Consider the following 15548-nt stretch of genomic DNA (forward strand, 5'->3'; position numbering starts at 1 on the left):
TCTTCGTTTCACGAACAGCTTAAAATGTAAAAAGTCTACGGTTTATTCATATCAACAATTTACTACACTGATACAACTCAACAAATCTTTTTAGCGTGTATATTAAACAAATAAATGCAATATCTGCAAATAAACCGAGCTGAGAAAAATAAATTACATCTGTTCATGACAGCTCGGTGCCACAGCGTGTTTTAAAGCCGGTTTAAATCATGTCCCTGCTGTCCAAGCAAAGGCGGTCGAGTCCCAAAGGGGGCTTTGCCCGCGCGACGTAAGCGTCCTGCTCGAGCGCAGGAAACGCGCTGAGAACACAACTGGCTCGCGAAGCGAAGTGGCAACATCCTAACGCACCGTGCCGATCGAGCTAACTCGACACTGTCAAACGTGACAGATTTAATCCATCTTTGAAGGATATCAACGATGTGGCGGAGGATTTTTGCAGTTATGAACATGTGAAGGCATTTCTGGAAACTGAACAAACTTTTTTATTTTTTCGATCGCAGTTTATTGCTGGACAGGCGAAATGGAATGCGATTTTTCAAGCTCTGAGCGCATAAATATGGATACCTGCTTGCGGCGCTTGAAGCAGGAACTGGTAGGTCCTGTAATAATTCACTGTGTATGTGTATTTGCGAATATAGTTAGCATAATTTCATGTATCTTAAGTGTTACAAATAACGAGATGGTGTTCTTCTTACGGGTCCATCGTATTTAATGCTATTGTATGCACGTTTCTCAGACCTGAGAGAGACAGTGGCGAGAGTAAACAGTCGCTTTACACAGGTTTGGAGGAAGGACAGTATGAATTGATGAGTAGCCATGTGTTTGCCAATTTGTGCAGCTTCGTTCTCCAGCAAATGTAAGAGAGTACTATCGTGCTCGCTCATAGCGATAAAACAATAGCAATTTCGGTGGCTACTGTAGTATTTTCCGTTATTATTAACTCCGTTGAAAAACCACCGTTCGCCTAACGTTGTAGTACCTTGTTTGGAACAGTATTACATTGTCATGGAATTTGCCACGCAAATCCGTTCGGAGCCGTTACTCGTACTGCCGTGTAAAGTGCTTGGTAGACTAATGCACAGCCGTCTCCGAGATCTGACGAATCCTTGAGGTTCGTCTTCCGTCTGTGGTTGGAGATGTTTTTTTAAAAAGCCTTTGTGCTTGCTAATTTTTTTTAAATGTTTTCTTGGGGAAATTATAGACAAATTGACACGCGTTATAATACGTATAGTAATCTGAACATGTAACGCATGCATGCACAGGAACTAAGAAAAGATGAAGAAAAAAACATGCCGCCTCCCCCTCTCTTCCTCTTCGCCAGATGTTCACCCTTTAATTCAGTGAACGCTGCGCGGTGCTAGCGCGCGGTCTTAGCGCGTGGTGTTCTCTGAAGTGAGCTCTGATGACAGAGGAGCGGGGTTCAGAGCGGGGAAGCGCGAGGAAGAACATCCACGGACTTTTCTTTGATGTATGCCAGCCTCAGGGAGACAAATATATCTTTAACATTATTTGAGGTAGCATATTACTCCCTTGCCCGTTTTACTTGAAATTCCATTACTGTTAACAAGAGGATTATAATAATGACAGGGATTAAATCGCCCCCTAATCCACCCTGTGGTTGCAAATTGAGATCGATTTCGTCTTTTGTCAGTTGAAGTCTTTAATACTGGCCCGCTGCCACTAAGATCAAAAGTGACTCCAGTACGGTTTGTGATTATCATCTCCGGAGCGACAAGACTGCACAGGATGACTAACAGTAGTCATAAAATTCTGTCATGCTCAAAAGTTAATTAGCTGTAATACCCAGCAGATACATTTTATTTGCATATTGATGGTGAAATGTATTTCCAGTGACATTAAAGTCCAGGTTCCTAGCCCATAATTCTTACTTGTGCCAACTTTACTCCAGGGTGGCCAGCAGGGATGGGCTCCCCCTCTATAGCCGGGTTCCTCCCAAGATTTCTTCCCATTTTCTTGCCACCGTTTGAGGGTTCCTCTCCCCACTGGCGCTTGCTTTTAGGGGGTTCAGGCCCGGTGTTTGCTCAGTTTCTTGCCCTTTATTTTCTGTACTGAGTAAAGCATCTTTGCGACAGCTCTCAGTAAAAAACGCTGTACGAATAAAATTGAGCTGAACGGACTAAATCAGCAGCAGGAACGGGCAGAAAAGACACCGTCCCGCGTCTCTGTCCCGCATCACGGCGAGCTGCCGTCGAGTCACGTTCCCAGGGTAACAGGCAGGTGCCAGCGATGCCACGCGTGTGCCCGCTGTATGCTGGCACGGTCGCATTGGCTGTGCCAACACAGGAGCTCCTTCAGAACCGCTGAGCCTAAGGTCAGGAGATCGGCTGCACTGTATTTCAGGTTAATTTGGCTCCAACTGCAACAAGGACTAGCACTGGCCGATGCAATTTTTAACTCTCATCATAAATATGATTGTATTTTTGTGATACATTTTAATGCAAAGTGTCAACTGCCCACAGAGTCAGATCTTGCTAAATTCTTCAGATTCAGAGTGGAACCTTTGTAATGGCTTATTAAATGAGTATTACCCTAGTGACCAGCACTTTGAATTCCAAACCCACATACCTAACATTTTAAGGGGTCAGAGGTCAATCAGAGACAGGTTTACAGGGACCTCAAAAGCTATTTTAAGGCACCGCATTGACTATAGCTGGAGAGACACACCGTACGAGGATCTGTGCCGCCTCTACCTTTGATGGCAGGTCACCTGACCTGTGTGCGCTGGGAGGGAGATATGAGAGGCAGAGGTATCCAGCCTCCAGGTGTGTAAAATGCGCACCTGTGCGCTGCTCTGGATTTTGGACCTGAGGAGAGCAGCTCTTTGATGTGTATACACCGACACCCCAGCTATGCGCCGTTATCTCCTTACTAACGAGCATGGAATCCTCTTCAGTCAGAGAGAACGAGGGCTGGGTATTATGGGATGCACACACAGCAGGTTGTGCGGTTGCCGTGGTGAGGTGTGGGCGGAGCCGCCGGCCCCGCAGGAGAGCGGAGCTGGTATTTTCGTCAGGCTGTTGAAGGACGGCTTTCGGCTTTTCCTCCGTTTCCATTCTTCAAACGGCCTCTTCCTTCCCTTCTGACGAATCTGGCAGCGGACCCCGAGCAGCTGGGCCGCTCGCGCTTGTGGCCACTGCTTTTATTTTTAAGTTTCTCCGAGCATCTCACGCTGGGTTTTTTTTTTTTTAAGAGCGGTTTTGCGCACATGTTAACATGCAGGAAGCGAAGCGGGATGCAGCTGCTGTGGGGGCCCGTCGCAGAGGACGGGACACGGCCGCCGTTTAAAACAGACAGAGCACACGGCTACTTTTAATCCACCCCCCTCTGCAGCCCCGAGGCCCCGCGGTTTCAAGCGGGTTTGTGCTCCGGTCCTGAGCTGCTGTCAGTCAGAGCTTCACACCACGAGCAACAGCCACAGGAAGCAGGAGGAAACTCAGCCACTCTAAATACGACCTCAGCTACAAGGCCTTCCTTTTCCTCTGGCTTTACGTATGAATGCAGGTGTTTCTTGTGTACAAACCTCCCTACTTCACCTATATATCCTCCCAAGATCACCTCTTCCAGGATATTTTCAGAGCATTTAATGAGCCCGAGCGTGTCCAGACAGAGAAGCCAGACCTCAATTAAGGAAACGTGGCTCTCTAAACATTAGCACAGGCACATGGCCCGTGCCAGTCATCGATTAGCAATGCACCGTGCGTCAGTGACACTTAGCCTGGAGGGGCTGCAGCTGCCTTCAAAAGCAGTTACAGACAGACAGGCTCCTACAGTCAGTCGCAGTTAGACAGACAGGCCCCTAGTTACAGTCAGTCACAGTTAGACAGGCAGGCCCCAGGATACAGTCAGACACAATTAGACAGGCAGGCCCTTAGTTACAGTCAGTCACAGTTAGACAGGCAGGCCCCAGGATACAGTCAGACACAATTAGACAGGCAGGCCCTTAGTTACAGTCAGTCACAGTTAGACAGGCAGGCCCCAGGATACAGTCAGTCACAGTTAGACAGGCCCCTAGTTACAGTCAGTCACAGTTAGACAGACAGGCACCTAGTTATAGTCAGTCACAGTTAGACAGACAGGCCCCTAGTTACAGTCAGTCACAGTTAGACAGGCAGGCCCCAGGATACAGTCAGACACAGTTAGACAGGCAGGCCCCTAGTTACAGTCAGTCACAGTTAGACAGACAGGCCCCTAGTTACAGTCAGTCACAGTTAGACAGGCAGGCCCCAGGATACAGTCAGACACAGTTAGACAGGCAGGCCCCTAGTTACAGTCAGTCACAGTTAGACAGACAGGCCCCTAGTTACAGTCAGTCACAGTTAGACAGGCAGGCCCCTAGTTACAGTCAGTCACAGTTAGACAGGCAGGCCCCAGGATACAGTCAGACACAATTAGACAGGCAGGCCCTTAGTTACAGTCAGTCACAGTTAGACAGGCAGGCCCCAGGATACAGTCAGACACAATTAGACAGGCAGGCCCTTAGTTACAGTCAGTCACAGTTAGACAGGCAGGCCCCAGGATACAGTCAGTCACAGTTAGACAGGCCCCTAGTTACAGTCAGTCACAGTTAGACAGACAGGCACCTAGTTATAGTCAGTCACAGTTAGACAGACAGGCCCCTAGTTACAGTCAGTCACAGTTAGACAGGCAGGCCCCAGGATACAGTCAGACACAGTTAGACAGGCAGGCCCCTAGTTACAGTCAGTCACAGTTAGACAGACAGGCCCCTAGTTACAGTCAGTCACAGTTAGACAGGCAGGCCCCAGGATACAGTCAGACACAGTTAGACAGGCAGGCCCCTAGTTACAGTCAGTCACAGTTAGACAGACAGGCCCCTAGTTACAGTCAGTCACAGTTAGACAGGCAGGCCCCTAGTTACAGTCAGACACAATTAGACAGGCCGACCCCTAGTTACAGTCAGTCACAGTTAGACAGGCAGGCCCCTAGTTACAGTCAGTCACAGTTAGACAGGCAGGCCCCTAGTTACAGTCAGTCACAGTTAGACAGGCAGGCCCCTAGTTACAGTCAGTCACAGTTAGACAGGCAGGCCCCTAGTTACAGTCAGTCACAGTTAGACAGGCAGGCCCTAGTTACAGTCAGTCACAGTTAGACAGGCAGGCCCTAGTTACAGACAGTCACAGTTAGACAGGCAGGCCCCTAGTTACAGTCAGTCACAGTTAGACAGGCAGGCCCCTAGTTACAGTCAGTCACAGTTAGACAGGCAGACCCCTAGTTACAGTCAGTCACAGTTAGACAGGCAGGCTCCTAGCTATAGTCAGTCACAGTCAGAGAGATGGGCTGATTGAGGGAGAGGTCTGGCCCTCCTCCTGAAGACACAGTGCAGGACAGAGGCTCAGTTTGTCTCCCTGGAGCGGGATCTCATTTCCCTCCCCGGGCCCACAGCCACTTAATAACGTCCCAGCATTCATATTTAATGCATGTGGCTCTGAGAGCAGGCTCTGCCCACAGGCCGGGGTGGAGAGCGTTGGGTCACTGCTGTCCCTCTCCTTCCCTGTGGGGGCGAACGGCAGCATTCTCTCCCTGCTCATGCAGCCAGTGTTTACTGTACACCTCTAACAGACTGGCAGCCATTCTGCTGCCAGTTCCCCCCGGTCTCAAATATGGGACGGCCCTGGAAAATAGAGCAGCTCGCTCTTATGTGTGATCCACGCGCATGCACACACACACACACGCGCAGAAGTGCACACATACACACATACACACACACACTTACGCATGCAGAAGTGCACACACACACACGCATGCACAAGCACGCACACAAAAAATACACTAACACAGATGTACGCATGCACTTGCACACGTATGCAAGCACATGCACACATGCACGTACGCATGCATGCACACACACACATACACATGCATTTGCGCACGTGCACATGTACACACAGTCATACACGTGTACTCACCCACACAAACACATATGCATGTACACACACACACACACACGCTCGCATGCATGCAAGCACACGCATGCACACATATGCACGCATGCATGCATGCACACACGCACACATACACATGCACTTGCGCGTGTGCACATGCACACACACACAGACATACACACACACGCACACACACACACACACAAACACATATGCACGCACATGCACACACACACACTCTTATGCATGCATGCAATCACACTCACACGCTTCTGAGGCAATGTGCTTCGTCTTTCACTTTCCACCAGCAATTTGAGGTCCTGAAGTTACTCGTTCAGCAGTTTACAGAGGAAACTGCTGGTTGTTTTTTTTCAGGTTTTATGTGCTTTGCGGAGTACTTCAGAGAAACATGCTACCGGTTTATTTTCTGCAGCTCTTCTCCATGGTTTACTTTAATGCCATAAAGACGGAGAAAGCTAGCCTACAGCACACCCCCTATTAAGTGAAAAAACTTTTAATGAGTGCGCATGCAAAATTAATTCAGACGCTGTTGGCTATGCCCGTTCCACTTTGAAGTTAGCTTCCAGTGGCTAATGGCCAATTAGCCCGGGTTTGTTTTTTAAATACACAGCACTGCGTCCAACCGCAAACATAACACTATCCGCACATTTACTGCTTCCAACAAACGTGAGGGATTAGTATTCAGAGTAATCGTCCCTACATCCGTCTCCATAGGACATTATTCTGAAGGAAATTTTTCTGTTACTTGAACACGTTGGAGCGTTTCTCCCCTGGGCCGAATCCACACCCTGCAGCTTCCCTCCAGCATGCGATGCACGAGCTGTCAGTGCCAGTCTGGACTTCAGACCAGCCTCTCCAGAACCTTCTGAGGCGCTTGTCTGAGTGACACTGCATTCATTCACACGAGCGAGATCAATATTGAGGGACACTCAGGCAGTCACCTCACTGATCGGTGAGAAGGTCATATTTTATATTTCACTACCGCACTGTATTTTAAGTGCTGTCTATTACGCGCTATGACATAATTCAGGCCCGGTTTTATGGATACCCCTAAGCGCTATGTGCGTGCCAAGGACAGTTACTGCTCCTTATATTTCAGAACTTTACGCTTCTCTTTGGTCTTGTGTTCTGAACACCCCACTCCAGGTTGCATTTGTGACATCAGACTCAAGATGGAAATAATATTTTAACCTGCGATGGCAATGGAGGTCACCTGAAGTGTAGTGCAACTCATGACTCAGCAGTTTGTTTTTTTCTTTTTTTTGTTCCGATTGTAAATTCAGGATATGGGTGTCCACTCAAAGGGGTGGAGGCTAAAGGAAGTGGAGAAGAGGGTGGAGAGTTTCTGGAAATTAAGGAAGGACAAGTGTGGGTGACTTCAGAACTGGGGGTACATTTCGCAGGCCGCCATAGATGACCTCATCACCTCAGCCAACATTCGGGGATCACGCGGGACACCGCCACGGGACATTTGCATGCCCAACGTGCTTTGGGCCGGACTTTGGGCCTAAATATGCGAAAGATGGCATATTTAGGGGCACGCGATTGGGGCTGGGATACGGAGGGAAGGACGTGATTGGTCGACTGCATTCTGTAGCGCGTGGGTGAATTATTAATATATCAGGAAAACGGCGGTGCTGTAAACAACTCCAGTTCCCAGGGCTATCTGCGAGCGAGGACTTCAGAGCACAAGATGGCTCATAAATATCATTTTTTAGATGCACATTTTAACGGCGAGGCTGAGGACTGTTATGGCCAGTCATATTTTTCCCCAGGGATGTTGGACTTGGCTAAACTTGCGTGGCCTTTTGGGACCTGTGCCTGGTGAATAATTCAGGTCCATTCAGACAGAAAGGCCTCGTCTACAACCACAGGACACATCAGCACACATACAACGCCCCTGGGACGTCCCTCAGTGATTACGTACCGCTGCCCAGCTTAAAGATGTCTAATCGTTCATAATAGCAATCACCTTAAGAATGATGCTTATAACTACAAAGGACAGGGACAACATAATTACTGTAATTACTACTGTGTCCATAATGAAACTTTGAAATGTATGATTAGATAGGCCAATCACATTACTTCTAAGGACAGCGCTAACATTCCTGTCCTTTAGTCTGCCCATATGCTGTCTAGCAGTCCACAACTTTGACAGTTGACCAGTTAAGCTGTGAGATCACAAACATGTGACTAGAATGTTCTTAGCTGAACATTCTAATGCTGATGTAACACTCACTACTGGTAACTGAAAGCAATGGAGTTCTAGAACACCGACTTCCAAAAAAAAAAAAAAACCCTACTCTTCACAGGGTTAATTAAACTCTGGTCCCAGAGTTCCGGAACTCATTTGAATTGGGTCTTTTAAAGACAATCCCTTCCAAGTGTCTTTCCTGTGTCCTCCAGGTGTGTATGAAAAAGGGGTGGTGTTTGTAGGGACCCATCTGGTCCATCATAAAGCCAGTCTGTGTGCCCAGAGTAACCAGCTATGGAACTGTGTCCATAAAACCACACGACTGGTAAAAATGAAAACAAAATCTTGGCACAGTAATCCCAGTCAGCTTCCACTGATTCATAGGGAATGACTCCTTAAATCACAAGCACTACAAGTCATGTTTGAAGCTCTTTAACATTTACCAATACCAGCTATGAATTATGACATATAATGAGGAGAGACATTGAGACATAACAGATTGGGAAAAAAAGAACTTCAGAACACATTTAATTATTCAACCTTCTACTTCGAGTCATAGCACTTTTGGAATTGGTCCTGATACCAGAGACAAGTTAAAATTTTGGGAGGGACACTGTAGAGTGGAAACAGACCTGCATCAGTGTCAAATGCTCAGTAAAATAGGGGTGTTTGTAAAGGGCACTCTGTGTTAATAACCCTGGATACGGGCTCCAGATTAATAATTGAAGGAGACGCTGAACTGGCTGTGGCTGGTGTCCGTGAGACTACCGCCTGACGCCCTGCTTAAATAATACCGTGACATTTATGTTCACTCTCCTCCAAAGCACTCTCAGGGCCGAAAGAAAAGTAGACTGTCCAAACACACGGCCTCGTACCCCTCCCTCCCCTCCCCTCCCCTCCCCTCCTCCCTCCCTCGCTCTCCCCCTCCCTCAGCCCCACAGGCCTGTAAACTCCGCTGCACAGCCCCCTCCCCCAGTCTAGACTGAGGTCTCCACACAGCTGCATGTCCGGGAGCCGGTTCAGTCGAGCCTCGTTAGCGTTAGCGTTAGCGGACCGCTGCGGGTGTACAGGTGTACAGGTAGAGTCTGAACGAGCAGGGAACCCCAGGGGGAACCCGGCACGGAGGCAGGAGCCTTTCTGAGAGTTTAAACGAGGTAAGGGGAGCGCATTCGCTGTCCTGGGCAACTGTCTGTCCGTCTGTCTGTCTATCGGCTGAAAGATGATCTAAGCCTCACCAGTTCTGGCACAGACAGGTGATCACATGACTATACCACTGTTCATGTATTAGCATCCTGTCAAATGAATGACGTACATTTTGCTATATTTGATATTACTGAACATATTATGTCTAAATGCTTATCTGTGACAAAAGAACTTTTAACCAGCTAGCACGGTTAATACAACATTCTGACTGAATACTATAGCATGCCTACAAGAATTGTGCATAAAATGTATTTTGTAACAGTATGTTTCTTAAAATTCTGGATTTTTAATTAAAAAAAAAAATTTTTTAAACATACTAAACCCACAACGGTGGTGCAAAAGTTTGGGTTTCAGTTACACTGTAAGGGGCTGCCTTTGTGTACTCATGAAGTGAAAGCGAACCCGCTTGTTAGCGTGGCATGCGTGGCTAGCGTTGGCAGTTAGATGCAGGGCTGGTACAGTGTTGGCACAGTGCTGGTATAGTGTACAGCGTGAGGGTGCTCCCTGCTGATGCAGGGCTTGTCTGGGCTTGTCCGTTGCCGTAGTTACGGCTCCTGGTTTGGGGAGCAGTCAGACCACATGAAGGGAGCTCTTGGCCCGAGGGGAGAAAGGACAGTACCGCGTTTCTGACCCGATGCCCCGGACAACTGGCATGCAACTGCCTCGCCCCGCCCCACCCCGCCCCTCCCCTCTCCTCCCCGCCTCAAACCACCCTGCCCTGCCCCTGCCCCACCCGCACAGGCATGTGGCAAGAGAAGGCTTCCTAAACCCACGTGTCACATGATTAAAGTTTCATTCGGTTAGATTATGAAGCACGATGAGGGGAGGGGAAGTCCGGAGAGACCAAATCATCGCAGAAACCCGTGCCCGCAAAGTTCAGAGTTCAACGCTGCTCAAAATCCAACAATTTCAATTTCAGGCTTATCTATCTGGATATGCAAATATTTTATTTATGTAGTTGTTAAACGTTGCTGCAGAATTTGCTGAATGTTTCTTTATGTACTGACTGGCTAACTGACTCCTCCCTGTCTGTCCCCCTGTAGCTGTCCATGAAGGAGGCGGGCGATGGGCTGTTTGCGCAGATGAACTCCATGATGGGGGCCCTCCAGGAGCTGAAGCTGCTGCAGGTGCAGACGGCGCTGGAGCAGCTGGAGATATCCCAGAAGCCCCGGCCGTGTCCCCCCCCAGCGGAGACGCGCGTCTCCAGCCCCGCCCCGGAGACAGAGGCGCCCCCCAGCTGGGGGGAGCAGAGGCGGGGCCTACACCGCAACAGCCTGGACACGTCCCCCTCCATGTCGAGTCTGGAGAGCGGGACCAGCGCTTCCTCTGCCTCCTCCTCCTCTTCTTCCTCCTCCTCCTCCGCCGCCTCCTCCTCCTCCTCCTCCTCGGGGAGCTCCTGTGAAAGCGGTACATCGCAGGAGGGCAGCAGCCCCCCGAGCCCTCTGAACCGCACTTTCCAGAAGCAGCACCCCCCGCCTCAGCTGGCCCCCATCGACCTGCCCGGGATCCTGTACAGCCTGTCCCGCGAGGGCCCGTCCCGGGACTGCGAGTTCCCACAGGACGGCGCAGAGGACGACTCCAGCGACTGGACGTCCTCGCTGATGAGCGGCAGCCGCACCCGCCAGCCGCTGGTCCTGGGCGACAACGTCCTGGCCGACCTGGTGGGCAACTGGCTGGACCTGCCCGAGCTGGAGAAGAAGGGCCGCGGGAAGGGGGCGGAGAAAGGGGCGGGGAAAGGGGCGGGGCACGGGAAAGGGGCGTCGGCCAAGCCGCCGCTGCAGCGCAGCCGCTCCGAGGAGCTCGGCAGGAAGTTCTCGCTCACCGCCGGCATCTTCAGGAAGTTCCTGCGCAGCGTGCGGCCCGACAGGGACAAGCTCCTGAAGGAGAGGCCGGGCTGGATGCCCCTGGACGACCCCGACGCCGAGCTCTTCAAGAGGCCCAAGAAAGCGCCCAAGCCCAAGGCCTCCTTCTACCCCTTCCGGACGAGCGCGCAGCAGGGCAAGGGGCGGCCGAGCGCCCGTCCGCCGGGCGAGAGGAGGGGCCAGAGCTCGGCCATTTACATCGACAGGGTGCGGTCCATCCAGGTCATGGGGCACGCTCAGCCCATGATCTACGATTTCGATACAGCGGTCTGGGTGTGAGCCCTCTCCGGATTATTTAAAGGAGATCAGAGAAGCACATGTTTACAGACTGAAAGACTGCAGGAGCTACAGACTGCCATACTGCCGTTTTTCTACAGCAGGAATAACACTAAAAACACAGGACCTCTCCTGCCCCACTGCAGTAACAGAATCCCCTCTTTGTTGTTGACGGTTCTTCCTTGCATGATTATGGACCTCATCCTAACCAGTCCCATGCCCCTGTTAAGGCTGACTCACGTACAGTTCTGTACTGATGGTCTGCCAGCACAGGAGTGCATCACAGGCTGACCCCTCCACCCACAGAACCTGCTGTAGTTGTCCGTTCATAGTGTGCCGTGCGTCTTGTTCTCAGAACCGTTCAGAACTGCTTGAACTAGTCCAAGATGCTTGGGCATTCGCAGGTTGCTCCCTGGCTACACTGTCCTGCAGGCCAGCTCCATGTCATCCTCAACCCCCCCACCAGGAGTGCTACAGTGGATCCAGCCACACCAGGTTTAACCGTTTACAGGGCGAGATGTTTCGGAATGTTCCAAGTCAGTCTTCTAGAATGCCATTGTTTCAATAACCAGTAGTGATTGTGACATCATCACTGGAATGATCAGTTAAGAACATTCTAATCGTATATTTGTGATCTCACACCTTAAAGGGTTAAAAAAAAAGATTCTCCGACGTGTTCCGACAAGCGCCACACACCCACTCTGCCAGAGCAGCGTTAAAATGCGTCGTGTCACCCAAGCCAACCTCGAATCAATCCGCCGGCGGTTCTCCTGTGTGACGCTGTGTACGGTCTCCCGCGGAAACGCCAGGCGCCATCTGTTTGCTGGCGGTTATGTAAGCGCCAATCCAGCAGAGCGTGCGAGGGACGCGGCGTGGGCTCTAATCTGGCGGAAGCCACGTTGCCGACGGTTACGTGAGCAGAGTCACGGAGTGGGGGGGGGGGGGAGGACTCGAGCGCTTTTCCCTGTCCCCCGTGTGCACAGAAAACCGGTCATGAACACAGATCTCATCACCACAGCCTGTTCTTTTACTGCAGAAACAGCGACCGTCCTTCTCTCTGCACTTTACGGTACTCAGTCCTACACATCATATCCAGGACACCTCACACAATCCCACCTGCCTGCTTCGCACTACCACCAAGTTATGCAGACAATGAAACACTGTACCATACATGCAGTCTGATGTGACTGGAGGAATAGGTCTAACAGCAACACGTGGGCTGAAGTTGAGGGCAAGGATTTGAATGGTCATAGTAACCATGCGCAAGATATTTATCCTGAGTCGTTTCACAGAAAAAGCTGTCTGCACCTGCATAAATGGTCATATACAATGTGAGCTTACAAGCTGCACTGAATTTACAGAGCAAACGAACATCTGTGCTGTGAGATGGATAAAGAGCATCACTCCTCACCAGAGCGAGCCGTCAGAAGCACCACTGCGGTGGCAGGGAACCTGCCTGATCGGGGGGGGTTGGGGGGGGGGGGGGGGTGTGAATAAGCTTCGCAGAAGAGACGAACTGATCAAAGCACAGTTGGTCCCTTCAGGAGCACCTTGGTTTAGGGTTAGGGTTTAGGTCCTCTGATGTTTTTTTTTGTTTGTTTTTTTTTTTTACGTTTTTGCGCTGGAATCTGGTCGAGGATCAATGCCCAACTCTGCAGCCAGAACCCCTGCTAAACCTGTCAGAGATAAAGGGAGCGGTGTTTTAAAAAATATATATATATATTTCTATTCATAGAACCGCCCCCCCGCCCCCGCCCCTCCAGAAAACCTAATTGTTACCGTGGTTTCTCTGGGCACGCCTCACCTTCACATGGAGACGTTTCTGTGACTGCGTGTGGCACAGTAATTTGCAGTTGGTTCATTGTGTTCCAGAGCGCCGTCTTAGTAATTAGCATACGGCTAAGACTCGCTCAGCGAGAATTAAAAATATACAGAGTTTGGCTTCTCAACAAAGAGACCGGCGAATAAGTCTGCCACCGCCTTTGAATCTCATAAATAATAATGAATAATTATTCTTCTAATTATAAAGATCCAGTACAGAGATAAGTCTGAGTCACTATCAAAGCCCAATATTTCCACACAAAACTGAAACTATTTCCCAAAGGCACAGGGAGCAATCCATATCATATTCAACTTCGTATCATGATCAACCTCATATCATAACCAGATAACACTGTGCACAAAACCAGGAGTCCATCAGGCGAAATCACTATTTACAAAAAATATCTGTGTAGATAAGTTCTTACTGGTGATGTTTTAAGCCAGTAAATTCCCTGTGACAGAATATTTTCAATGGCCTAATTAATTTTGCTGAGCAAAATGACTCTGGCTTTAAGACTGTTGTTTAGAGTTTGCTTGTTGCCCGTCACTGTAACGAGGCCACAGAGGAGAACCTCTGAGAAAATGTGTGAGAAAAACTGTTTGTTTTGTTTAATATTCCATTTCCTGCCATTCTAAATGTGGTAATTACTTAACCTCCTGTGGACCCAAAGGGACGTGGTTGTGAGAGAATTGTGTAGTCACTGAATCTTTTTTATGTAAATAAAATACGTGACATTGTTTTGTTTTTTTGCTTTTTTTCCTCTAAGAAACAAAATGTAATGCCCTTATTTCATAATAAATGCACAGCTCAACTGTCCGATGTTCTCCCCCCTTCATATTCCTAAAATAAACTGTTTTAAGGATGTCACTGTTGTGCTTTTTTTCCGTTATCCTGTAATAATGAGGTGCTGAGGGACACATCGCTGCAAACACAGCCGATTCGGACCACCTCCTTTCCTGAGGCTCCCTTTATTAGTCACCATAGGAGCTGAAAGACTGATAGACTCAGATGCTTTAGAAGCTGAAAGACTGATAGACTCAGATGCCTGTAGATGCTGAGAGCCTCTGATAGACTCAGATGTTTGTAGAAGCTGAAAGACTGATAGACTCAGATGCCTGTAGAAGCTGAGAGCCTCTGATAGACTCAGATGCTTGTAGAAGCTGAAAGACTGATAGACTCAGATGCTTGTAGAAGCTGAAAGAATGAGGGACTCAGATGCTTGTAGAAGCTGAAAGACTGAGGGACTCAGATGCTTGTAGAAGCTGAGAGACTGAGGGACTCAGATGCTTGTAGAAGCTGAAAGACTCTGATAGACTCAGATGCTTGTAGAAGCTGAAAGACTGAGAGACTCAGATGCTTGTAGAAGCTGAAAGACTGATAGACTCAGATGCTTGTAGAAGCTGAAAGACTGATAGACTCAGATGCCTGTAGAAGCTGAGAGCCTCTGATAGACTCAGATGCTTGTAGAAGCTGAAAGACTGATAGACTCAGATGCTTGTAGAAGCTGAAAGAATGAGGGACTCAGATGCTTGTAGAAGCTGAAAGACTGAGGGACTCAGATGCTTGTAGAAGCTGAGAGACTGAGGGACTCAGATGCTTGTAGAAGCTGAAAGACTCTGATAGACTCAGATGCTTGTAGAAGCTGAAAGACTGAGAGACTCAGATGCTTGTAGAAGCTGAAAGACTGATAGACTCAGATGCTTGTAGAAGCTGAAAGACTGATAGACTCAGATGCTTGTAGAAGCTGAAAGAATGAGGGACTCAGATGCTTGTAGAAGCTGAAAGACTGAGGGACTCAGATGCTTGTAGAAGCTGAAAGACTCTGATAGACTCAGATGCTTGTAGAAGCTGAAAGACTGAGAGACTCAGATGCTTGTAGAAGCTGAAAGACTGATAGACTCAGATGCTTGTAGAAGCTGAAAGACTGAGGGACTCAGATGCTTGTAGAAGCTGAAAGACTGAGAGATGCAGATGCTTGTAGAAGCTGAAAGACTGAGGGACTCAGATGCTTGTAGAAGCTGAGAGACTGAGGGACTCAGATGCTTGTAGAAGCTGAAAGACTCTGATAGACTCAGATGCTTGTAGAAGCTGAAAGACTGAGAGACTCAGATGCTTGTAGAAGCTGAAAGACTGATAGACTCAGATGCTTGTAGAAGCTGAAAGACAGAGACTCAGATGTTTGTAGAAGCTGAGAGACTGAGGGACTCAGATGCTTGTAGAAGCTGAAAGACTGAGGGACTCAGATGCTT

At 49.0% G+C, this 15548-nt stretch overlaps 1 protein-coding gene across 1 annotated transcript; it reads left to right on the top strand.

Annotated features, from left to right (window-relative positions):
• Positions 1–232: 232 nt before the first annotated feature.
• Positions 233–12937, top strand: LOC118210788 (PAK4-inhibitor INKA2-like). The gene is made up of 2 exons (XM_035387220.1): positions 233–592; positions 10383–12937. The coding sequence occupies exons 1-2, from the start codon at positions 521–523 to the stop codon at positions 11478–11480; spliced, it is 1170 nt and encodes a 389-aa protein (XP_035243111.1). The 5' UTR covers positions 233–520; the 3' UTR covers positions 11481–12937.
• The last annotated feature ends 2611 nt before the right edge of the window (positions 12938–15548 follow it).

Source organism: Anguilla anguilla, chromosome 13 (genome assembly GCF_013347855.1).
Source record: "Anguilla anguilla isolate fAngAng1 chromosome 13, fAngAng1.pri, whole genome shotgun sequence".
NCBI classification, from domain to species: Eukaryota; Metazoa; Chordata; class Actinopteri; order Anguilliformes; family Anguillidae; genus Anguilla; species Anguilla anguilla.

Coding starts and splice junctions, on each gene's coding strand:
- LOC118210788 (XM_035387220.1), top strand. CDS start 521: ATGGAATGCGATTTTTCAAGCTCTGAGCGCATAAATATGGATACCTGC. Junction 593..10,382: donor GGCGCTTGAAGCAGGAACTG/GTAGGTCCTGTA, acceptor GTCCCCCTGTAG/CTGTCCATGAAGGAGGCGGG.